The 24622-nt window shown below is 47.3% G+C and overlaps 3 protein-coding genes across 8 annotated transcripts in view; 2 read left to right on the top strand and 1 right to left on the bottom strand.

Moving 5' to 3' along the window:
• The window catches only part of GRB7 (growth factor receptor bound protein 7), a 36403-nt gene extending 32419 nt beyond the window's left edge, over positions 1-3984 (top strand). For 3 of the 4 annotated variants that reach the window (XM_043999804.1, XM_043999803.1, XM_043999805.1), the window contains exons 10-15: positions 115-195; positions 368-484; positions 2249-2309; positions 2527-2614; positions 2764-2857; positions 3262-3984. In XM_043999804.1, coding sequence (XP_043855739.1) covers positions 115-195; positions 368-484; positions 2249-2309; positions 2527-2614; positions 2764-2857; positions 3262-3408 — 588 coding nt within the window. In that variant the 3' untranslated portion in view covers positions 3409-3984. Of the gene's footprint in view, positions 1-114; positions 196-367; positions 485-2172; positions 2310-2526; positions 2615-2763; positions 2858-3261 lie in introns of those variants that run through there. The other variant, XR_006356216.1, reaches the window with a different exon arrangement.
• A 773-nt stretch (positions 3985-4757) lies between these two features.
• LOC122755861 (retinol dehydrogenase 8-like) lies at positions 4758-9723 on the top strand. Of its 2 annotated transcripts, none has more exons than XM_044004752.1 (6): positions 4758-5141; positions 5396-5557; positions 7351-7530; positions 7778-7871; positions 8460-8643; positions 9073-9723. In XM_044004752.1, exons 1-6 carry the CDS (start codon positions 5045-5047, stop codon positions 9310-9312), a joined length of 957 nt encoding a protein of 318 aa, XP_043860687.1. In that variant the 5' UTR covers positions 4758-5044; the 3' UTR covers positions 9313-9723. The 2 variants fall into 2 exon arrangements, with proteins under 2 accessions (XP_043860687.1, XP_043860688.1); XM_044004753.1 differs by lacking the exon at positions 4758-5141 and adding an exon at positions 5177-5261.
• An 11570-nt stretch (positions 9724-21293) lies between these two features.
• Positions 21294-24622, bottom strand: part of IKZF3 (IKAROS family zinc finger 3) — an 86039-nt gene continuing 82710 nt past the window's right edge. For both annotated transcript variants that reach the window (XM_044004583.1, XM_044004585.1), the window contains one exon: positions 21294-22790. In XM_044004583.1, the coding sequence (XP_043860518.1) occupies positions 22087-22790 (704 nt within the window). In that variant the 3' untranslated portion in view covers positions 21294-22086. The remainder of the gene's footprint in view (positions 22791-24622) is intronic.

Raw genomic sequence — 24622 nt, 5'->3', positions numbered from 1 at the left:
GGAGCTCCCAGTCTGATGGGGGAGAGCCAGTCCATTCTTTTAGCCAGATAGGCAGAATCTAGTCTCTTTCCTAAAGGAATTTCTAATGAGACCCCCCCCCCATTATCTCCCCAGTATGGAATGCAACTTTACAAGAATTACCAGCAGGTGCAATCCCGACGAATTCGCCCCTCCTGGTTTGGTACTACACCCCTGGTGAGTGCTCCCCAATGTTGGCATACTTTCTCTGGCCCAACACTTCTGCCCCAGACCACCAGTAAGGTGACTGAGTGGTTGGATCCCTGTCTTGGCCCCCCATCCCCACCCCTCCCAGTGGTCCCATGTACTCACTTTCTCTCTCTCTCTCTCCCTCCCTCCCTCCCTCCAGAGGAGCGTCTCAGACAATACTCTAGTGGCCATGGACTTCTCTGGTCATGCTGGACGGGTAATTGAGAATCCCAGAGAGGCTCTGAGTGCAGCACTGGAAGAAGCCCAAGCCTGGAGGGTGAGAACAGAAGGCGGGAGTGGAGGGAGGCAGCAAGTGCAGAGGGCCTGGGGTTCTTTAAGAGCACTGGCCTGGGACCAAAGGTGCTCTAATACCCAGAAGTCAAGGACCAGTGATTTTGTCTTGTTGGAGCTCTCTTCCCAAAGACATATCATTTACAATAGCCATCTTAGCCTGTCGCCTGAGGCTCGGGGAACTTAAGAGATGTGGCCAGGCTCACTTAGTGAGTAAATGTTAGATTCAGGGCTGGGACATATCCCCACACCCCCCTCAGTCTTTCCCTTTATGTATTGTCTTTCCCCCATTAGAATGTAAACTTATTGTGGCTAGGAACTGTCCTGCTTGCTTCTATTTCTAGCCCTAGCATTTAGCATGCAGCTTGGTGCTTGGTTAGGGGCTTAATAAAAGCTCTCTCTGTCTCTCTCACTTGCTCTCAGTCTTGGCCTCTGTCTCTCTCTCTCTCTCCTCCTTCCTCTCTCCCTGCCCTCTCTTCTCATTTTTCCTGCTGCTTTCTCTTCTCCCCCCACCTTCCCTTTCCTTCCCCTTCTTTACCCTTCTTTCAATCATCCCTCTATGTCCTTTCCTCTTTCCTCTTTTCTTCCCTTCTCACCTCTTCTTTCTCCCCCCTTGTCCCCTTCTCTCTGTATATTTACATATACACATACATTGTATAAATGTATATATTTCTTCCAGGGGTTCTTAACTTATGATCTGTGAGCATGTTTGTTTCTTTTTTTTCTTTTTCTTTCTTTCTTTTTTTTTTTAGTGAGGCAATTGGGGATTAAATGACTTGCCCAGGGTCACACAGCTAGTAAGTGTCAAGTGTCAAGTGTCTGAGGCCGGATTTGAACTCAGGTCCTCCTAAATCCAGGGCTGGTGCTCTATCCACTGAGCCACCTAGCTGCCCCAAATGGGCATTTGATGTTTGTTTGGTCATGGTTTTTTGTTTTGTTTTGTTTTGTTTTGGGTGGGGCAATGAGGGTTAAGGGACTTGCCCAGGGTCACACTGCTAGTGTCAAGGGTCTGAGGCCAGATTTGAACTCAGGTCCTCCTGAATCCAGGGCCGGTGCTTTATCCACTGTACCACCTAGTTGCCCCTGTTTGTTTCTTTTTAAATTTTATAACTGTATAACTGTTTTCTTCCATTAGACTATAAGCTCCTTGAGGGTAGGGACTATCTTTGTTGAATTGTATCCTAAGTGCTTAGTATAGTGCCTAGCACATAGCAGGCATACAATATTTATTCATTGATTGTATTTAAATATAACTGGCTTCCTTTATAGTCCTGTCCATCTTTATTAATTTAAAAATATTATTTTGAGAAAGGGTTCACAGTTTTGGCCAGATTGCCAAAGGAGGGTTCACAACACAAAAAGGTTAGGAACTCCTGTATCCACAGCCTCTCTGTCTCTGTTTGTCTGTCTGGTCCCCATATATCTGTATTTCCACTGTGTCATACTGCCTCACCCACCTGAGCTTTAGGGTCAATTTGGATGCTTTGATGCCTTTTTCATGTAAAGAACTGAATTTCCCAGATAGACATTCCTTTGGCCCACCCTGGATCCCCTCACCCAGCCCCTGGAATTAGTTTCTATGACAGCAGGACCCTTTAGATGGAAGGGCCCTCCCTTTTGATGGCGTACCAGGAAGTGCTCCCCCCCATTCAGACTATTTAATCTGGGAAACAGGAATCTGGGGTCTTGGAGAAAAACTGTGAGCTACCGACCGATTCCTTCTTCTTTTATCCCTCCCACCTCCTTCTAGAAGAAGACCAATCACAGATATAGCCTGCCTACTCCTTGCCCAGGCAGCACCCTCAGCTCAGGTGAGGGCCTTGGTGTGGGTGGCAGGGAGTGGGAGGGACCATTGCTTTGGTAGAGATGAGATGCTTGAAGTGCTGCTGTGGACAGATGGGGTTTCCAAAGGGGACTTTATGTGTAAGGGAGGGGTGGGGGTGGGAGAAAGAGGAGGAAGGATTTTCACCAAGAAAAAGACTCTCCTGAATCAGAGCTTTGATTCCTTCATCTTTTGCCTCCTCTCAGCCATTCACCGCTCCCAACCCTGGTTCCATGGCCGCATCTCTCGGGAGGATACTCAGAGGCTCATTGGACAACAGGGCCTGGTTGATGGGTAAGGTTAGGGGTGTAGGGGAATAGGGGCAGGTTTCTGGGTAGTGGCATAAAGGTCAGGACTCTGAGCTTGTGTATGGGTGTGAGATTGTATGAAAAGAAATACCTAATTGAACCATGGCTGATATGTCTCATTCCATGGCTTGGCAGAGTGTTTCTTGTACGAGAGAGTCAGCGCAACCCCCAAGGTTTTGTCCTGTCCTTGTGTCACTTGCAGAAGGTGAAACACTACCTCATCCTTCCAGTGAGTAACAAACACCCTCCCACACACACCCTGGGGGGCTCTCCTAGGATCCATCCCCACAACACATTCCCTAGGTCTTCCTCCTAACAGATTCCCCCCTTTCCTAGTTGCCCAATGGAATTCCCCAATTTATCCCAGGAACTCAGCCTTCCATGTCCCTCCCCCCACCCCCATCCTGTGAAGAGTCTGTGAAGTCCTTGAATGACTTAGGTGCCAGAGGAATAGGTGGTTGGGTAGCAATTGATAAAGGCTACTAGAAGAAGCAATCAGTGTTGGGCGCAACCTTTGTCCCATCCTTGATGGTCTGACTCTCTTGGGAGGAATTACAGGGGAATGAATGGCAGGGGGCAGGGGCGAAATAACAAGTTCACCTCTGACCTCTTGCTTCCATCCACACCCCACAGAGTGAGGAAGAGGGCCGCCTCTACTTCAGCATGGATGAAGGGCAGACACGTTTTACTGACCTCTTGCAGCTGGTGGAGTTCCATCAGCTCAACCGAGGCATCCTACCTTGCCTGCTTCGTCACTGCTGCACCCGAGTGGCCCTCTGAGTGGGTGACTCCTGACGGTTCTTCCCTTCCACAGAGAGAGGTATCTTATCTCTCTCCTCCTCCCCTGCCCCTGGCCAAAACAACAGGGGGATCCTTCTTCTCCTCCTCCTCCCACCAAGCCAGCACCTCAGTGGCCCTGGAAGACACCCCCCCACTTTTGTTGGACTTCTCAAAGACCAGAGTTTGTGGGTCAATGCACTTTGGATCTTGGTGGGAACGCATACATCAGTAAGGAGCCCTTTCCTCTTCTCTCCTGCTGTCTCTTCCTTCTCTTTCTCTATTTTTTCTACTTTCTTTTTATTCTTTCACTCTTTCAATCTCTTGGCTCTCCTTTTCCCTCTCTCCTTCCCATCCATGCATAGGAATTTCCCCCTTCTGCTCCACTCTCAACCCAAGACTCCGGGAATGGCTTCTCCCCCTCTCCTCCCCAGCACTGAGCTCCTGGTTCTCTCAGTATCTAAAGCTGTGGAGCCTGGGGCAGGGCATTATGGGAGAGCTGGGGGAGGGGCAGGGGACTGGGTAGGGGCATCCCCACCCTTGTACAGATTGAGTTGCCAGTTGATCTGCCTTGTTTTATACCAGTAACAATAAAAATTATTTTTGGACCTCTGGTTGGGTTCTTTCTTGTGGGAAGGGTTGAGGGGAGCTGGGCTGATGGAGACTGGAGAAGAGGAGGAGGAGGAGGAGGCAGGGAGAGGATGAAGTAAGATATGGCTTCTGTCACAAGAGAAAACTAAGAGATTTAAGGGTCTGATTTCAAGGGCTTCCTGCCTGCCAAGGACACTGGGAAGGTGGCCACATGAATCTGAGAATGTCAGAGCTGGAAAGGGAGCTTTGAGACCAGATAATCCCCTTATTTTATATCTGTTAATTCTTTTTCTTTCTTTCTTTCTTTTTTTTTTTTTTGGACAGAGCAATGAGGGTTAAGTGACTTGCCTAGGATCACACAGCTAGTAAATGTCAGGTGTCCGAGGATGGATTTGAACTCAGGTCCTCCTGAATCCAGGGCCAGTGCTCTATCCACTGCACCACCTAGCTGCCCCTCTCTTTCTTTCTTTCTTTTTCCTTTTTTTTGGACATAATCCCCTTATTTTAAAGAGGGGGAAATAGAGGCACAGAGAGGGGAAGTAATTTGCCTGGTTTCAAGGGTCACATGGCTGGTTGAGGCTGGGCCAAGACTGGAACGTGGATGTCTTCACTACTAGACCACACTTCATTGTCTCCTGGACAGATTCCCTGCTCCAGAGCTGAGAGCTGTCCTGAAATGACCCAAAGGCAGTTTCTCTGCTCTTGTTTGACCCTGGCACCCACCTGGTTACATCTGGCATCCATAGGGCAGGCAGCTCGTGACTTGAGCCCCCACTGCTCTGTCCCATGCCTGTTCAGCATTCTGACTAATCCCCTACTCATGGGGAGCTTGGTGCCGGGGTCCAGGCAGGCACCAGGAGGAGAGTTGTAATCTGCTTTTCAGATTTGGAGTCGACAGAGGGATTTAACCCTTGGAAACTTAGTGCCCTGTGGTGGGAGGGACAGATTAAAACCTCCCTTTATCAGGGCTAGAGAAAAGCCCAGCAGGGAGAGAGAGAGTAGGACAGGGGCAAATGCCAAAGCTGATCCTGGTTCCTGCTGTGCCCCCATGGCTCCCAGAACAGTCCTCATCACTGGCTGTTCCTCAGGCATCGGGTTGGCACTGGCCGTGAGACTGGCCACCGATTCCCAGGGCCGCTTCAAAGGTAATGCTTTTCCCAAACTCCATTCAGAAGCCCTTGTGAGTGGAGACTGGAGGACCATCTAATTGTCCCTGAAAGCCCCTTAAACCTCACCATCCAGCCGATATGTCCCAGGGATACCAGGTTCCAGTGTTGGGCACTTGAACCCTTGATAGTGGCTCCTTTTTACTACCCCCTACCTGTCACCCTCACTCAATATAGCTTTTCCCCAGGGCACAATGTTTGCCTTGAATTACCCACTCTTTACTCCTACCCAGTGCTGGCCACCATGAGAGACCTGAGTTGCCGAGGACCCCTAGAGGAAGCAGCTGGATCAGCTCTGGGACAAACTCTAGAGATTGGGCAACTGGACGTCTGTGATGAGGGCTCCATCACCCGATGCCTGAATAAGCTTCCGGGGCAATATGTGGACATCCTTGGTGACTACTTAAGCTCCTGGGAAGGCCGCCTTCCCAGGCAGTGGGAAGAGGCAGCTAGAAAAGAGAGGGCTGGGAGCGGGGTTGTTTTTTTTTGTTGGTGGTGGGAGGAAGGTTTTTGTGGGGGTAGCATGGAGGATGTACTGGGAGATCCTGATAATAGAATTTGATAACAGACTTTGACACCTGCAAGAGATAATAGGATTATTAATTTTGTTTTTAAAATTTAATTGACAAATATTTTTCTCTCTCCCACTTCTGCCCTCTTCCTTAGGGGAAGAAAAAAGAAAGAAAAACCACACCCTTGTAAAACAAATTCCTGCATTGGCCATGTCCAAAGATGTGTGCCCCATTCTGCACCCTCAGGCCGTGACCTTTCTGTGGGGACGTGGGGGTGGCCTGCTTAATCACGGGGCCTTTGGAATCATGATGGGAGGAAACTGCAGACTGGGGAGGTTGTGGTTTATCCCTGGTCAATAGCGGAGTTAGGATCTAAACCCAGCTATTCTGATTCTTGGGGTCCTACCACAATGTCTCTCATTCCATCTTAGAGAAGAAAGTTGAGGCCCAGCAAGAAGTGAGTTGCCCAAGACATTTACTACTTCAATGACTTTGGGCAAATGACTTAAACTTCCTAGGTTTCTGTTTCCCCCTTGGGTAAATGAGGGGATTAGACTAGGAGACTTTTTCTCAGGACTTAAGTTCTATTATCTTATAAACAGCTAGTAATAGAGCCTGCCCTAGAATTCATATTGTTGTTCAGTTGTGATCCCATTTGAGGTTTTCTTTGGCAGAGATACTAGAGTGATTTGCCATTTCCTTCTCCAGTTCATTTTACAGATGAGAAAACCAAGGCAAACAGGGTTAAGTGACTTGCCCAGGGTCAAACAGCTGGGATGTGTCTGAGGTCGGATTTGAATTCAGGAAGATGAGTCTCTGCACTATGGCGCCACCTAGCTGCCCTTAGAACCCATGCCTCTAGATCCCTTTCAAGTCTGTTGTTTATACCCCTCTACATGCTCCCTCTTAGAAATGCTATTAGGTCACCTTGTTGTGATGCCCTTTGTGATGATGGTGTTTTTTTCTGTTGGTTCTTTTTGCGTTGTTTTTGTTTTTGAAGCCCTCACATGTGTTATTTTGGTAAAAACCTTAGTAAAACCTTTGGAGTCAGTTGTTAATTGTGGAAGGGAGAGTCCAAAGAACAAAGTCAAGTTAGAGGATGGGAATATTTATTAACTTCAGAAATCTGGGGGGAAATAGGTACAGTCTGGGCCTCCTGACGATGGAGGTATATACAGTGCAGCATTCAGAGGTTGCTACTGGCTTCCATGGAGGATCAATCAGGAGGCTGGAACTGTAAAATGATGGGGGCCCTTCAGGGGTCCAGGCACTGGGAAAGGGCCTCATTTCCTTTTCTCTGGAAGAGTAGCTCACACATGTACCTACCTTCAGTGAGTTGATCCAAAGAACTCTGGGGCACATAGTACATTATGCCCATTTTACAGATAAATTGTAAACATTCAGAGGGATGAAATCCCAAGGTAACATACCTAATAACATTCCTCTGTGCCCCAGGATCTGGGCTGGGAAACGGGAGAGATCACTGCCCAGAGGCAGGGACATAAATGCTTGAGATGGCAACAGATGTTAACTTTCTGAAGGAAGGGATCGTGCATGGGGAGGGAGGAACTTATATCCAAATGGCCCAAGGGTTAGATAAATAGTCTGTTCTGGGAAAGGGGTTGGGGGGAAAGGAATGATCAACTGCCTGACTCTCCCTCTTGCTCCACTCCTAGTCAGTAATGCAGGCATAGGGCTCATCGGGCCACTTGAGTCACTGTCCCTGGATGACATGCGCCAGGTCATGGACACCAATTTCTTTGGGTTGGTGCAGCTGGTCCGGGCACTGATGCCTGCAATGAAGCGCCAACGACGGGGGCACATCGTGGTCATCAGCAGCATCATGGGCTTGCAGGGTATGGGATGGGAGGGGGGGAGGACTGAAAGAAGCCAGGGCAGCTGTTGGTTCACTGGAGAGCTGAGCTGGCAGTGGCTGTAAGGTCATATTGAGCTTTTCTCTCCCTCTCTGGGGCCCTTACTGGAAAATATGGGGTCAGGGTGCCACAATCCACAGGAAAAGAATTGGACAGATCTAAGCATCTGATTCGTAGGAACTACTGGGGAACTTATGAACACCCTCTCTTCTTCCATTCACCCCATCAGGCATCATGTTCAATGACATCTATGCAGCTTCCAAATTCGCTGTGGAGGGTTTCTGTGAGAGTCTCCTGGTCCAGGCTCTTCGGTTCAACATTTCGTGAGTGACTGGCAGGGAGGGAACAAGCAGGGAAGAAGTAGCTGCTTCAGAGAGGTTGAGGAGATTTGGGATCTCCCGCACCCAGAACTTAGGGCTGGCCCAGCCTCACAGCTTAAGGGCTTTCCTAGTACCCAAGGAAGTGCTGAAGGGTGGCAGGTGGATGTGTTCCGTACAGAGTCAGGATCTGGGTAAGAATTTTGGCTCTGTTAATGTGGGCAAGCCACTGAAACTCTGGGCCCCTTTTCCCCCATGCAAAATAAGGGGTTGTGGACGGATTTTAGGGAGTCCCTGATCATAGATCAGAAATTTTAAAACGACAACAAAAAAGAAATTTAAAACAGCCCACATCTTTATTTCAGTATAATTGGTTTCCTTTGTAATCCGACGTATTTTATTTTATTCATTTAAAAACCTGCTGAGAAGGGGCCCCTGGGCTTTGCTGGGTGCCCAAAAGATCCAGGACACAAAACAGATGTGAAGAACCCGTGGACTAGATGACCTTAAGGTCCCTTCGGGCACTAAACTGGCCATGAGGGTGACCCTGAGGATCAAGTCCCAGAGGGTCAGGGCAGGGGGGGTTCCTTGTAGGGTAACACTGGTAGAGCCAGGCCCTGTGACCTCAGAGTTCGAGGGAAAGCTGTATTCCGGGGTGGAGCAGGTGGACTGTGTCGGCACTGACTCGGAGACTGCAGACATCTTTACCCGAATCTACTTGCCCAACTCCCGGGCTCTCTTTGCTAGCCTGAGCCAGAGCCCTGAGGATGTGGCCGAGGTGGGTGTCCTCCTACAAGGACATGTCTGTCTTCTGGCTGGCGACCCCCATTCCCAGCCCCAAGGAAAGGAAAGCTTCAATAAAGCCTCTTAGGGCATCATTCCTTCACTAAGCTCCACCTATAAAGTTCCCCTTCCCCACCCTTCCAGTCAGTCTTTAGGAAAACATTAACTCTCTTCGCCCCTGAGTCCAACCACTATCTCTTTTCCTGGAGTCTCTGGTGCAGTGTAGAAACAGGTGATTCCTATGTTCTCCCTCTGATCTCTCCTCCCCGGTTAGCCACTATCCAAGACAGAAGTCCTCCTCCCACTACGAGCCCCAAGGGGCCCCATCCAGGACACCGAACTCCCACCCGACGCCAGCGCTGCGGGGCGGTTTGGGGGAGGGCGCTGGATCCCCAAGTCTGAATGCCCAGCTCTGTCTTCGCAGCACACCCTGAAGGTTATCTGTGCCCGCCGCCCACCCTTCCGCCACCAAACGAACCCGGCCTACACGCCTATGCTGGCCCTGAAGCGTGCGGACCCGTCGGGGGAACTGGCGGGGGCCGCCTTCTACAGCCTAGTCTTCCGTCACGGGCCGCTGCTGCGAGCCAGCCTTCACGCCGTGCGCCTCTGCCGCTGGAAGGCGCGCAAGCTCCGCCAGGCTCTACGCCTGCTCGGTCTCCGCTGAGTCGGCTCCCCTCCGGCCCCCGCCGGGCCGCGGGCAAGCTTGAAGAAGCTTCGCTCGCTTTCCTCCACTCAGTGCCCAGCCCAGGAATCCCGCTGTAACCTGGGCCCTGGGGGACCTGGGCAGGGGCGCAGTGCGCGTAGGTCTGTGGAGTTGGAGGGACTAGATGGGGAGTGTAGGACTGGGAGCTCTCTCCCTTCCTTTCAGCTTCTGAGCTGAAGTAACCCACCCTTGGCACATTCCAGTCCAGCCCCTCGCTCCTTTCTCATTTCCTATATGTCCGAGGTCACACGTTACAGGGGAACCCGGGTCTCCGGACTCTAAATCCCCCCATCCTGGCACCAAGAAGATCTAAGGCGCGGGGCTGGGGGCGGGCAGCAGGGTGGGAGAGCCAGGTGGTAAGGGATGCCCAAGCGGGGACTGGTGGAGAGAGAGATCCATGGAGGAATCTGGACAATAAAGCTCTAAGTAGCATCGGCCTGGCTTGGGGCTGTGGTGCACGCGGAATGGCGGTGTGGGTGGGGCGCGCGTGGGGTGGGGATTCCAACAAGTGCTGCGAAGGAGCTCTAGGGTTTCCCTGCGCCAGGACCCCCCACCCCCTCCCGGAACCGAGCTCAGTCGTGCGGCTGTAGTGACACCCAGTGACCATCCGTGGGAACTTCAGGCGGCCGCACACGGCTCCGGCAGCTTTGGTTCCACGCGGTTCCGAGCGCATACCCAGAGGGGGGAGTGGAAGAGTACAAAGACAGACCCATAACCTTCCTCCCCTCTCCTCCATTTCCTCCCTTCTCCGTTCCTCGGCTGAGGGCTTTCCCCTCCCCCAGTTTTCTCCGGCAAGGCTAATATCTATTTAGACGCTTGGAGATCCACGGACGGCTGGTTCCCGGAAGGGTGGAGCCGTGGGGTCGTTAAGCCGTGAGAGGGAGGGCAGTTTCACTTCTGGATTCTTGCCCTGGGTGAAATAGGAGTGTTTCTATACTGGGCAGGGTGCGGCGAGGGAGAAGGGGACAGGTGGGAACAGCCAAGGGTGTCTTAGTCGAAGTGAGTCTACCCTCTCTTTCCACCACCATCCTCACCAGGCTCAGCGGCTGGTGAATGAAGTGGGGGTTTGAGGGTTACCCAAGAACATCAGGCGACCCACTCAGTATCACTCGCACCCAGATCACTTTCCTGTCTGTTCTATCCCGTGGTTCCTGTGTAGTAAATGCCTTAATCCCCTCTTTACGGTCCCTGCCATACACCTCCCCCTCAGCACTCTCCGCCTCCACCAGGACCTCCCAGCCCCCGGAGAGGCCCCACAGATCCGTGGGCGGCTATAGGGAGCTAGCTGTGAAGCCACAGGGGAGAGGAGGGGGGGCTGTGGGCTGCTGGGACGCTGGGGCTGTTTCTCAGAAGTGCCGCTGCCCCTCTCCTTTCATCACCATCCCCCCCCATCTCCATCTCCATCTTACACCGCCCCCTTCCCTGGCACCTCCGGATGCAGCTAAGAGCTCCTTCCCCTGGACCCTGCTCATCTTCCTCCCCCTTCCACCCACCCCCCACAGCGCCTGGGAATCCGGGTCGTCCACGCTACACACCCGGGATTGGGCTCTCGAGGCCTCAAGTGGAAAAGCTGAGGCAGAGCGTATGGGTCAGGGGTGTGTGGGAGTTGGGAGTAACTCCCTCATTCGATGGCATTATTCAGAAACCCAGCATTTCCAGGTGCTCCGAGACGATGTTTCTCCTCCACCCCCTTCCCTTTGCACGTTCTCTTCTGGAACTTTTGAGAAAGTGCCTGACGCCCCCTCCTGCCTTCAACCCCCTTCTCCCTACCCAAAGGTCTGTCTCACCTTGGGTGCAAGCAGAAAGCACTTAATGCTTTTTAACCTAATTTCTCAGCACTTTAGATGGACCATCTTTGGGGAACTTGAGAGAGGCCTTGGACAAACTTTTGGTTTTGGATGGTGGGGAAAAGAGAGTGCTCAACTTTACTCGGGAGGGGAAGGGAGATGATGCACCCAGGTGTACACGTGGGTTGGGGGGAGATGGAGAAAGCATCTCAGAGATCATCTGCTCCAACTCCCTTCATTTTCCAGATGAGGAAGGGAGACAGAAGTTCAAGTGACTTGCTTTAAGGTTGCTAAGGAAGGAGCAGAACTGGGGATTGAAATGTAGGTCTTCTGACTCCAGATAAAGCATTCCTTCCAATGCCTCCAGGTCATAGCCCTCATTTTTTTTGGTTTTTTTTTTGGTGGGGCAATGAGGGAGGGTTAAGTGACTTGCCCAGGGTCACAAAGGTAGTAAGTGTCAAGTGTCTGAGGCAGATTTTAACTCAGGTCCTCCTGAATCCAGGGCTGGTGCTTTACCCAGCTGGCCCCATTGCCTTCCTTCTTGATTAAGGTAGAATCCCACTTTGCACGCTTAAGGAGTGTGACCATGAGCAAATGTTTGGGTTTTTTCCCCTGGCTTAGGCTTCTCATCTGTAAAGTGACAGGGTCAAACTAAATTCTGAACTTCAAGGCCCCTTTCACTGCTATATGATGACTCCCCAAAGGACACAGAGAATTAATGGTAAAGATGGGGCTTGAATCCAGGTGTCCTGACTCCCAGGTCAGTGGCTTCACACCTCTACCACTAACTCTCTCCCTGAAGTCCCCAGGTGGAGCTGATGAAGGCAGTTTTCCACGTGTGGGCCAGAGACCATGATTCAATTGGGGGTGGGGGATGGTATTTTTAGACCCTAAGCCCAGATGAAGGCATGCAAGAAAATGAAGGGGAGTTGGGAGAGGAAGGGATTGAAATAGTGGAAGGAACAACTATGGGGGAGGAGATATGTTGGTAGTGTCAGCCCCCCCCCCCCCAGTTCCCATCCACCAGCCACCCTCAGAGCTGTGGTTTATTTGACTAAGCTGCTCTGCTGGGCCCAGGGGGGCAAGGGGAGGAGGTGGGGTATAGATGATGGGAAATGGGTCTCTTCAATTCTTCCTGTTCCCCATACTTTTGTGAAAGGGGGCAGGGAGGAGAGGGAGGACATGTCACATGTCACACACTCTCACCTTCATTCCTCCTGCCCCAATGTTCTTTCATTTGGTCACCACAGAAGAAGACATGATGAGAAGGGAGAAGAGCTGTTTAATTAAAGGCTAAAACTAAGTTTTCAAATAAACAATCTCTACACTTCAGGCTCCCTAGGGACTTTCTTTGACCTCCTTCCCCAACCCTTAACCTCCATTCCCCATCTAGGGAGTCTCACCCTAGTGATCTCCCCTCCCCAGGGGCAATTTTTTTTGGCTTTTATGCAAACCATTGTCTGAACTGGGAATGTCTCAGTAGCCAGGGCTGGTGATTTGGGGAGGGGTGGGTGGCCACTGACTTGTGCACTTTTACTTCTCTATTGCTTTTCTTCTAGAGCTATTGTGTGCTTTCCGTCCCTGAAGGTCTATCATCTCTGGGACTTTTTCCAGACCCTGGAGATCAGGGGAATGGAATGAAAAAGAGCTGAAAAGTTATCTCTCCTCTTCTCCTCACCTTGGGGCTGGCTGATGTTGTCAAGTGGATGTTTAGAATGTGATTGAGAGAAGGGAAAGGTTTCTTCATCTGTACAGTGGAGGGGGGAAGGGGAGAAACTACATAGAACTCAGCTGTCTTCTGGGTCCAGATTCCATGATACCATGATGTGGGGTCATGTGTGAAGAGCACTTTTAGTAATTGCTAAGGGGAGTGGTGGTGATGAAGGCACAGATGGATGCCCCCATTACCAACCTCACCCATGAACCCCATGGGAAATAAGAGGGAAGGAGTGGCTCGGCTGAACAAGCACTAAACAAGGTCTTCAAGAACAAATGAGGTCAACTTTTCTTCATCTGTTTCTTTTCTTTCTTTCTTTTCTTTTTTTTTTTTTTTTGCAGGGCAGTGAGGGTTAAGTGACTTGCCCAGGGTCACATAGCTAGTCAAGTGTCTGAGGCTGGATTTGAACTCAGGTCCTCCTGAATCCAAGGCCAGTGCTTTATCCACTGCACCACCAAGCTGCCCCTCTTCATCTGTTTCATTTTTAATTTTATATTATCAGAACCTAGAACATTGTAGGCATCTAATGAATGTTTGTTGATGAATTCATCTAGAAGGAGCCATTTCATGCTATGTTACAGTGAAATGTATAACTGGGTTCAAATGAGCTAGCTTTCATCCTTAATCTATCTGTATGGCAATGAGCAAGACATTTAATGTCTCTAGGCTTCAGTTTCTTTATCTGGAAAGAGACGTTGAACAAATTAATCTATGATTTGTTTTTTCTTCTGAGTAGGGTTGGTCCTCCCAGGGGAAAGATCACATCATTTGGTCTCTTTTTCTAGAGGGGCTCACAATAAGACAATTATGTCATTTGTATGTTTAGAGAGTATTTCTTTAGATGCTGTGACTTTTTTTTTTTAAAGGAAAAAGCCCTTTGGTGAATGAGACTCCCTGTCCCCCCACCTCCCATCCCCAAGTTTTTCCTTCCTTCTCAGTGTTTGGGACTAGGAATCAGCGATGGAGATGAGTAATCTTTTTTTACCCCCCCAGGGCAATTGGGGTTAAGTGACTTGCCCGGGGTCACACAGCTAGTAAGTGTCAAGTGTCTGAGGCCGAATTTGAACTCAGGTCCTCCTGAATCCAGGGCTGGTGCTTTATCCACTGTGCCACCTAGCTCCCCCCAAGATGAGCAATCTTGAGCTGCCAGGAGGCCCTCTGCTTTTCAATCCATTTCCATTGGTATCCTTATGCTAAAGACAAGGTAGGTCCCCAACACATTGGATGGACTCCATGTCTTGAACTTGTTGAAGGACATGGACAAAGAGGATTCAAACAAGATGAGAAAATAGGGATGGTGGAGGGAACACTCACATCAATGAGATCACAGGTCCATCTGAGGAGTGAAAAAGGCAGTGATCTTGGAGTCAAGAGTCATTGACTTGAATTATCATTCTGCCATTGAATATTATCTGTGTGATCTTGGACAGGTCCTCTCAACAGTTTCTCAAACTTCAATTTCAGTATCTGGAAAATGGGTATTATATTTGCGCTATTTTCCTCAGAGTACTACATGAATGTGAGCAACTATAATTTTGGCCTAGTGGAACTACAATGAGGTTGAGGGAGGTGGATCTGCTTTCCAAGACTGGGTACCTACCAGGAAGCTGCTCAAGCTGGAGATTTCATACTGATCGCCATATTGTTTTTTGTTTTTTTTAGTGAGGCAATTGGGGTTAAGTGACTTGCCCAGGGTCACACAGCTAGCAAGTGTTAAGTGTCTGAGGCCGGATTTGAACTCAGGTACTCCTGACTCCAGGGCCAGTGCTCTATCCACTGTGCCATCTAGCTGCCCCTCCATATTGTTTTGCAAATATTTCATGTGTATGGTTTCTTTTACAATCCCACTCCCCAGCTTTGGGCTGACCAAACTTGGAACTAGCATCAGTTTTGCTAAAAGCTTCCTCTCGAACTATAGTCAGGGTTTTCAGGAGACTCATGAACACAGAAACAGACAGGTTGGCTAATCCATTCCCCTAAGAGTTCCCATGTCGTATGTTGAGGGTTTGGGCTTTGGTCTGATCTGAAACATACTGAGAACTTGGTATATCTCAGTTTTCTAAATACTGTACATACTCTAAATGTGACTAAGCTTTAGAGTTCACCTTGGCTTTCTTATGGTTTTGATTATTTAAACTCTAAAAATGAAAGGATGAAAGTTGAGGGGAAAGGGTCTGTGCAAAGTGAGAAGAATATAATCTTCCTTGTCTCTTCCAGGAGGGATCCCTTCATCCCCTGCACTCACTCCAAAGCCGTTGGGATTTAGCTTTCTGGTGCCAGGCTATAGATCAGGGTATCCAAGAGTCTAGGTCATTACTGCTTTCCCCACCATGGGAAAATAGAAAAACTGTTGTTCTCTATGTTTTCTAAGTCCTTTGGGAGTAGGGAGGCTTCTCTTTTCTGACAGAGACCAAGAGAACTAGAATAGCAAAACTAAGGATGGATGTGGATGCTATAACTTGGCAGGGGTGAATGGGAGGGAACCCAATGTCTTGGCACTAGAACTGGACTAGGAAAACTGTCTCCTGTGGCATAGCCTGCTTCTTCTTCTTCTTTTTTTTTTTTTAGTGAGGCAATTAGGGTTAAGTGACTTGCCCAGGGTCATACAGCTAATAAGTGTTGTGTCTGAGGCTGGATTTGAACTCAGGTACTCCTGACTCTGGGGCCGGTGCTCTATTCACTGTGCCACCTAGCTGCCCCCATAGCCTGCTTCTTAATAGGAACCTAGAAAAGAATACTCCAGATACTTCCATATGGACCTTCAAATATTTCTTTTCTTCATCTTTTTTTTTTTTTCCTTTTTTTGCAGGACAGTGAGGGTTAAGTGACTTGCCCAGGGTCACACAGCTAGTAAGTGTCAAGTGTCTAAGGCTGGATTTGAAGTCAGGTCCTCCTGAATCCAGGGCCAGTGCTTTATCCACTGGGTCATCTAGGGACTCCTAAATATTTCATTTTTATTTATTTTATTTTTAATTTTGTTGGTGAGGCAATTAGAGTTAAGTGACTTGCCCAGGGTCACACAGCTAGTAAGTGTTAAGTGTCTGTGGTACTCTATCCACTGCACCACCTAGCTGCCCCCAAATATTTCATTTTTAAAGAATAAAACCCATTGTCCAAAAAGAATGGTAACTTCCTATGTCCAAAACCCTCCACAAACCAAATGCATCGAACACGTCTAGTTTCAAACACACTATTTTTTTTTTATTTTTTCCCTGTTTAAACATGGAAACAACCTCATTCTTAACACAAGAACATATTGAAATTTGGACAATGGTTAGTACTGCTACATTACAGAAGCTTTGGTCTTTAGAAGTTCTTCACATCTTGCTGCAACAAATGGAAGTACTTCAAGTCTCCGGGTCATCGGAATCATACAAATGACAGGGAAAGTAGAAGTGGCATGGGGGTGAGCCCAATGCTTGTTTGGAAATGGAGGTGTTTGGGGGAGCCACATACCAAGGAGGGTGCGAGTGGTATCAGTTATGAGAAAACTGCTGAACGAGGGTGTCTCAAGTCACACTGGTGCAAAAAACAACCTAGTGAGCCATAGTCTTCTCCCTCACCTTTGCTCCTGCTCACAGGGCCATTTACTCACTAATGTGTGGGAAGGCCACCTGAGGCTGAGACCTCAGTTTCTTTCTCAGTGTTACCCTAGTCACTCAGTCGATCAGAGCTATCCACAGACCACACCTGTGGCTTTGGAAACCAAAAGTTAAAAATAAAGTCTTGGTTTTTCCAGTTGCCAAAATGATCCCTCGCACCGGCTCAGAGCCTGAGAACTTGAACGTTCAAAGCCACTCGTCTAGCTGAAGGGGCGTCTGCTCTTTAAATGACCCACTAACCACTTGTAACCCACAATGATTTAGTTTCCATGCACGTAGCCAGGGTAGGATAGGTCTTCCAAAAAAAAAAGTCGGGGGGTGGGGAAGGGGAAGGCGTGTCCTGTCTCTGTTATTCTACTAAATTGAAAACCTGGAAGTAGCCTTACAGAGATTAAATGGAAAGGAGGCTGTCTGGTTTAGCCCAAAGGCTTCAGCTCATTTGTGGGAGACTTAAGCTCTATATTGCCACTTAGGAAAACAGAGAAATTGGTTGCTCTCTGCCTCCCCTGGGTGAGGTGAGGAAGCTGGTCCACTTTGAAAAGTTACTGATGGCAGGTGGGCTGCAGGTGATAGTAGAATGGGGCTATATGTGCGGAGGGTTAGTCGAAGCTCCTCCAAGCATTCTGGAGCAAGGATGGCAGGAGAAAGAGGTTCTAGGGCAACGACTGAGAAAAAAACTGCAAGTTGTTAGAGGCTACTAGCACTGTTTCTCAGCATACATGAAGCTAAGAGTCTGGGTACTTAATGTTAATGAATTAACATGGTTTCCTTTTTTTTTTTTTTGGCGAGGCAGTGAGGGTTAAGTGACTTGCCCAAGGTCACACAGCTAGTGTCAAGTGTCTGAGGCTGGATTTGAACTCAGGTCCTCCTGAATCCAGGGCTGGTGCTTTATCCACTTCACCACCTAGCTGCCCCCCATGCTTTCCCTTCTTAAAGGGACTTGAAAGGCTTGACAGATGTTCTTCATTTATACCTTAAAACAACATAAAGGAAATAAAACCAAGGCATAAACCAGTGTCAGTATTTAGTATTAAGAAGTTGCCTCATTTAGCAACTAGTTCAAGTTCAGGACCCTAGTTTGGGCACAGAATTATAAACTCTTTAAGTCTTTGGGCCAATGGTATAGAAAGTCAACAGAAGCTGCAACCATCTCCAGTGAACTTTTGTCCGGAACCAGAGCTCATTCTAGACAGGGAATTCTATAACCCCTCATAATATCCCCTGAGGTAGGTATATGCATATACTTCTGTCACCAACTTCTCTCACAGTTAGGATTCCCCTTTCAACCCACTGAGAGACACATAGCCTGAGTACATCACAAGGCCAAGTTATTTTAAGAGGGGGAAAAAACCCTTTAAAAATAGAACTAATTTCATTTTGCTGGATGGTGTCCTTGGGGCCTAGAATGGTTGGGTGTGGACACCTGGATGAAGTAACTATAGGGGCTTGGTATCTTTCTGGAAGCTTGGACTCTCCTTTGTGAGGAATGTTGTCCATGGGAATTAGTAAAGAGATGGCTTCACTGTTACTGCTTTAAAGGAATAATTTGAGAATAATGGGGAATTCTCCTCCCTCATCAGTGCCTTTGGGGCTGACTCATAGCCTGACCCATTTGGTTTCTCCAACAATATACGTTCCCTAAACTATAATGAACTAGGTGGGAACAGGCAGCTTAACCAGTTCCTAACGCAAAGAAAACAACTTTCCAACAGTGAGGAAGTCTTGTGGTATAAACTACACACAGGTTAGGTAAGTGAGAGGTATTGTGTCACTCAATGGCCTTACCAAATGCTAACACTTCCCTTCCAGGTTCTCTGAATCATTAGGGCCTCTTCTTTCAGCTCCTCTCTGTTTGGGGCCATTGTTTTTCCTTGCAACTATCTATGACCAGTCCTAGACCCTTTGGTCCTTACAAAGGCAGGGTCCCTTTGTAGCTGAGAATAGATAGAAATCATTCTCCCTCGAACCCTAACTAGATTGGAACCTGAACTCTGCCCACATCAATCTATTCTGAGAACCCAGTCTCCTTCTAAACCTTCCATGGTTATCAATATTTCTATAGGATGAATTGCCCTAGCTCTTTAAAAATCACATCATCCTGGTTTTCACCCCATTTTCATTTCTCTTCTTCAACTTCCAAGAGGTCCAGATTCTGTCACCAAGCTGAATAGCCTGGAGGCTCCAGCTCCCCTACCAGGGATCACTCCCTCTCAGAGAAGTTACATTCCATCCTTATTCCATTTTTCCAACCTGTCCTAGGATCTCTCAGTAATGTGCTTTCCCTTCCAATACCTAAACCCCTATATTTAGCCAGAAGGAGGGAGAGGGGAGAGGCTGGAGAAAATCATATATATATTCCTTATTGGTGGTGATGGAAATGAAAGTAAATTTTTGTAATTAGAAATGTTTTTAAAAACTAGTCTCAGGGCAGCTAGGTGGCCCAGTGGATAGAGCACCAGCTCTGGAGTCAGGAGTACCTGAGTTCAAATCCGCCCTCAGACATTTGACACTTACTAGCTGTGTGACCCTTGGCAAGTTACTTAACCCCAATTGCCTCACCAAAAAAACAATAACACAAAGCAAACAAAATTAGAAGTCATCTTCAAGTCAATGCAGTAATGTGTCTCACTACTACATTTAATAGTGAGAAAATGTGTCAGCGGTAAAGTTAGGTAAACAAGAATTGAGAATGGAAAGAAAAAAGTCTGCCTTTTTTTTTTTTAAAGAATGGGATTGTAGGAGTGTGTGGAGGGCTTTTTAAGTTGGGGTGGGGGGAGAGAACTGTTCTACGCAAAACTAAATATGCTGTATCTGTACTAAAAAAAGATTGATATTTAGTGACCCTTTCACAGCAGTTCTCTCTTCCCTTCCAATAGCCATGCCACACCTATCTCCTTAACTTCCAGTGAATTTTTCTGGGACTCATTGTTTATTTTACTCTGGCTTCCAGGATGGGAGATGGAATCCTTGCCTTGCAGGAGATTTGGTGGGAAAGCAGAAATAGAGAGCCAAGGGTCAGCTTTCCATCTTCACAAGGTCTGCTAAGAGAATGCCCATTTGTAGTTACTGCAAAAGTTCCCCTGTCCCAAGAAAGCTACTAAGTTATACCTCTGAACCAAATCTTCCTTTCCACTCATCTTCTCAAGACTTTTTTTTTTTTTCCAATGAGGATGGTGTTAACATAGCAAGCATACCCTGGTGGGTTCAAAAAGAATAGTTTGCTCAATGAGTTCCAGTGCATAACTGTCAGGGTTAGACTATGAGACTGAAAGTAAATAATTGTCACAGGCAATTTTAGGTATCACCTAAATTGGATACATGTTGTCCCACCCTTGAAAGTCTAGTATTAAGAAATATGCTCTGTGTGACTGAATGCCCTCTTCCCCAGAAGAACCTTATTTCTAGCAAAATGGACACCATTCAGGACATCAGTCAGGCATTAGAAAATGGTTCATGAATGAAGGTTACAAAATATTCCTGTGGCTGGTGAAACAAGTCCTGCCATCACCATTTTGAGATATGAGTCATCTCTTCACCAGAACTTCCTCCTTAAGGTGATGTTTTCCTTTTCCTAACATTCACCCCCAAACTCTCTTCCCCAACCCCCTAAATATCCAAAAGAATTTGTGAAATCTTAAAAATGACATAGTTCCTCTTTTACTAGGGAATCTCACTTGGCACAGAGTCAGAATAACATACAGTGATTGAAAATGACACAGAAGTATCCAGGCACATAGGATCTAAGAGGTGGATGGGGCCTTAGACAAAATTTTGTCCAACCCATATTTTACAGATAAGGGAGCCTGAGGCCCAGAGAGGCTAAATTACTTGTCCAAGGTCATACAGTGAGCTTGAAGAAGAACCAGAACTACAACCCAGATCTCCCACCTTCTAAGTCCAGAATTCTTTGTTATCGCATGCTTTCTCTGTTGCCCCTGGGGAACATCCCAAGCAGCAAGTAACTATGGAGTTTCATGAGTGAGAAAAGGCAAAGCTGCAAAGGATGATTTGTGATTTGTACAAAGGGAGATGTTTAATTTTTTATGGTATCTAAACAAGCTGAATTTGAACTTAAAGCATTAAGCCCTTTCAAAATTTGACACGTGAAAACTACATACATAGTTATCCAGTGCAACAAGCTATCCCTTCTGAGACTACACCCTGTTACAGCTATTGTAGAGGTAGCCATGGAGAGAGCTGCCCTTGTTCTCAGAAAGGCCTGGGTTTGAATCTTGCCTTTGATACCTTTTGGCTGTGTGACCCTGGGACATGTCTCAGTGCCTCAGGCAAATCTCTAAGACCATAAATCTCAGAACAATTGTAGATTTGCCTTGGTAGAGGGAGTCTCCTCATCAAAAACCCCCTACCCCAATGAAATCCCAGATCTACATAAATCTCTAACCTGCCTGGAATTTGAGATTTAATAGAAATGATCAACGAGGGGGCAGCTAGGTGGCACAGTGGATAAAGCACCAGCCCTGGATTCAGGAGGACCTGAATTCAAATGTGGCCTCAGACACTTGATACTTATTAGCTCATTGCCCTGCAAAAAACAAACAAACAAAAAAGAAATGCTTGAGGAAGCTTAATTTTACTTGTGGGCATCCAGGTGGCCTAGTGGATAGCACACTGGCCCTGAAGTGGGGAGGGCCTGAGTTCAAACTTTACTTCAGACACTTACTACCTGGGCAAGTCACTTAATCCCAATTGCCTTAAACATCCCGGGGCCATCTCCAATAGTCCTTATCACATATCTTGCCATTGGACCCTAGTGGCTCTGGAGGAGAGAGTGAGGCTGGTGACTTTGCACAGCCCTCCCTCACTTAAATCCAATTCACTGCAAGCCATGATGTCACCTCAATGTCACAGTCCTCTTCTAGAATGAAGTACAAGCAATAGCAACAACAACAATCTCACTCGTAAATGGACAGCACAACCAGAATTGGTCCACTAAACAGAATTCTTTTTTCCTAAAATGAAGAATTGGGGGAGGAAGGGTAATAGAGAAAAGTTTAAGGATGAACACACAAGTGTTCTGGAGGGTGAGGCTGATCTGAAGCAGATTCAATGTTGACTTTGGGGTCTTCAAATGCTAAATTGTCCCTGATCACATAAACCATGACACTGCTGTTCTTTCCCCAATTCTTTATGTGGCAACCCGCCTCCCCCGAAGATCAATGTAGTCTGAGGTGTGAGTGAGTGCAGAATTCCCAGTCAGTTTTCTAGTCAAGATCAATTTTCCTTGTTTATGGAGCTGAATGGATGTCACCTCCAAGAAGCTTTCCTGGAATGCAGGCAATGGATTGTTCAAAGTTTGAATGGGTGATAAACTTCCCAAACACAAATTTGATTTTTGTTGTTGTAGAAGGCAGTGATTAAAGATCCCTCTGCTTTTAAAGTCCCTGAGGAAAAAAATGCTATAAAGTTCACATAGTATAAAGACCCTGAGGAAAAAAATGCTATAAAACAGTAATAACTTCACTCTTTTTATATTAGAAATGGGAAGGAAAGTGGCTTCAATTCAGGCAGCTTTGGCAAAATGGGAGGCTCTTTGTTTTGTTATTTGGTTGGTGGGTTTGTTTTTTTCACATGATGCTCAATACTTAAATCTCTGAGAGAACCGAGCTATTTACTTCAACATGACTCTGTGTTCTCCTCTAGCAATGTGAGAGGAGAATTCATACCTGTCATGGCTCCGGTACCCACACATGTTACACTCGAAAGGGTCACGGAAACCATGGCAGCCCATGTGGATGGTGAACATCACATAATCCAGGAAGAGGACTCGGCAGTGGTCACATCTGTACACACCCAGGACCTCTCCATCTTTGTTGATCACTTTGATGCTGTCTCGAGGGCAGATGGGTGGGGGTTTGAGGAGTTCAAAGGAGTGGGGCAGCTCCTTCAGGGCTGGCATCCCATTTCTGGCCCGGGGAGGGATCATATGGTTCTGCTGGTAGGCGTGATTCTGGCGTTCTTCATGGTTGCTATCTGTGTCTGTGGAGTCCTGGCCACTGTTGTTGGGGGAGAGGCCTCTTTCAGAAGGCAGGCACTTGTCTGGTAGGTGGGTGTTTTTCTTCTCTAGGTCCTGAGGGCCACCATTGGGCATCTCTGTGCGGGTAAGTGCAATGGGATACATGCTGCTGATAACTGGAACCATCTCCGAGGTTGGGGCAGGAGGGGTCTGCACTAAGGGACGTAGGGCCTCAGCTCCAAGGTAAGTGATGGCATTGTTAATGGCCTGATCCATCATCCGAGTCTGTATCATCTCACTTTCTTTCTCATACATGTAGCTGGAATTATAATTGACCTCATAACAATGACGCTTCTCACCTACAAGAGGGAAAAGAATAGGTTACAACTGGCCCACAGAGGCATGGAGATCTCAGTTATTCAAAGAGTTTTCAGACTGTGGGACACTGTGTGGTCCATTAAAGAACACAGAACCACGTCAGAGGCCACCAGCCACCAGCCACTAACATTAGGCCGAGGCAACAGTTTTGTTGTCATCTCCTGGGCGAAATTTGGGGAACCCTAGGGATGGGAGAGCTGTAGGCACATTAAGATTGGGCTTGGGGCGGCTAGGTGGCGCAGTGGATAGAGCACCGGCCCTGGAGTCAGGAGTACCTGAGTTCAAATCTGGCCTCAGACACTTAACACTTACTAGCTTACAAGTCACTTAACCCCAATTGCCTCACTTAAAAAAAAAAAAAAGATTGGGCTTGAATGACTAGTGAGCTGCACAGAATGACAAGGGGGTAGTTCTGTGTTCCTGTTATTTCTGTCCTTCCAAAATACAGGCAACCCTTTACCTCTTGCTTTCTGCTAACAATTTTAGACAGCTGAGGATAGGAGTGCTGCAAAGAATAGCAATGTTCTTTGGTTGGTGACAGTATCTCCCACAAGGAAATCAAAGAAAGAGGGAAAGGACCCATTTGTACAAAAATATTCATAGTAACTCTTTTTGTAGTGTCAAAGAATTCTGGAAACTAAGGAAAAACCCATCAATCAGTGAATGACTGAACAAATTAAGGCATATGAAAGTAAAGGAATACCAGTGTGCTGTAAGAAGTGATGAAAGAGATAGGTTTTTCAGAGAAAACACACACACATCGCACACACATCACACAAGGATGCATACACTACAGACACACATGTACACAAATATGTGCGTGTATGGCATAACCTCTATACATGTATGTTTGCATGCACATATATATGCACACACACAACATTGTAAAGATAAATAACTTTGAAAGACTTAAGGATTGTGGGGCAGCTAGGTGGCACAGTGGATAGAGCACTGCCCCTGGAGTCAGGAGGACCTGAGTTCAAATCCAGGCACAGACACTTGACACTTACTAACTGTGTGACCCTGGGCAAGTCACTTAATCCCAATTGCCTCACCAAAAAAAAAAAAAGACTTAATGATTGTGAGCATCGTAATGACCAATCATAATATCAGGAGACTGATTATGATCCACGCTACCGATCCCCTTACAGAGAAGGGATGTATTCAAAAGGCAGAATTAGACATGTTTTTGGACAGCAATTTGTTTTGCTTCACTATGCATATTTGTTTTGAGGTGGTTTTTTTTTGTTTAGTTTAATGTGGGGGACAGGTTGGGAGGGAGAGAAAATAAATGCTTGTTAATTGAAAAATCTGGGCAGCTAGGTGGCGCAGTGGATAAAGAGCTGGCCCTGGATTCAGGAGGACCTGAGTTCAAATCCAGCCTCAGACACTTGACACTTGGCACTTACTAGCTGTGTGACCCTGGGAAAGTCACTTAACCCCCATTGCCCCACCAAAAAAAAAAACAACCCAAAAAACAACAAAAGCCAGAAAGGTTAAAAATTTCCATGACTACTCATGTATAACTTATCTTATTTTGAAAAATTTAACAAGATTCTTCTTTTTTTTTTTTAAAGTGAGGCAATTGGGGTTAAGTGACTTGCCCAGGGTTACACAGCTAGTAAGTGTTATGTGTCTGAGGCCAGATTTGAACTCAGGTACTCCTGACTCCAGAGCCAGTGCTCTATACACTGCGCCATGTAGCTGCCCCAACAAGATTATTTTTAAAAGCTTTTAAAAACCATCAACTTCACAGTGCTCAATTATACTCAGTCACCTGAGTGAGTCAATAACTGGGAAAGGGAGAGTAAGC

Source organism: Dromiciops gliroides, chromosome 4 (assembly GCF_019393635.1).
Source record: "Dromiciops gliroides isolate mDroGli1 chromosome 4, mDroGli1.pri, whole genome shotgun sequence".
Lineage (NCBI taxonomy): Eukaryota > Metazoa > Chordata > Mammalia > Microbiotheria > Microbiotheriidae > Dromiciops > Dromiciops gliroides.
This window is presented reverse-complemented; position numbering and strand designations above follow the sequence as displayed.

Bases quoted from the DNA above. Each gene is read 5' to 3' on its own strand.
- LOC122755861 (XM_044004752.1), top strand. From the start codon at position 5,045: ATGGCTCCCAGAACAGTCCTCATCACTGGCTGTTCCTCAGGCATCGGG. The intron at 5,558-7,350 runs GTGACTACTTAA...CTCCACTCCTAG, and splicing joins GCAATATGTGGACATCCTTG to TCAGTAATGCAGGCATAGGG. The intron at 7,531-7,777 runs GTATGGGATGGG...TCACCCCATCAG, and splicing joins CAGCATCATGGGCTTGCAGG to GCATCATGTTCAATGACATC.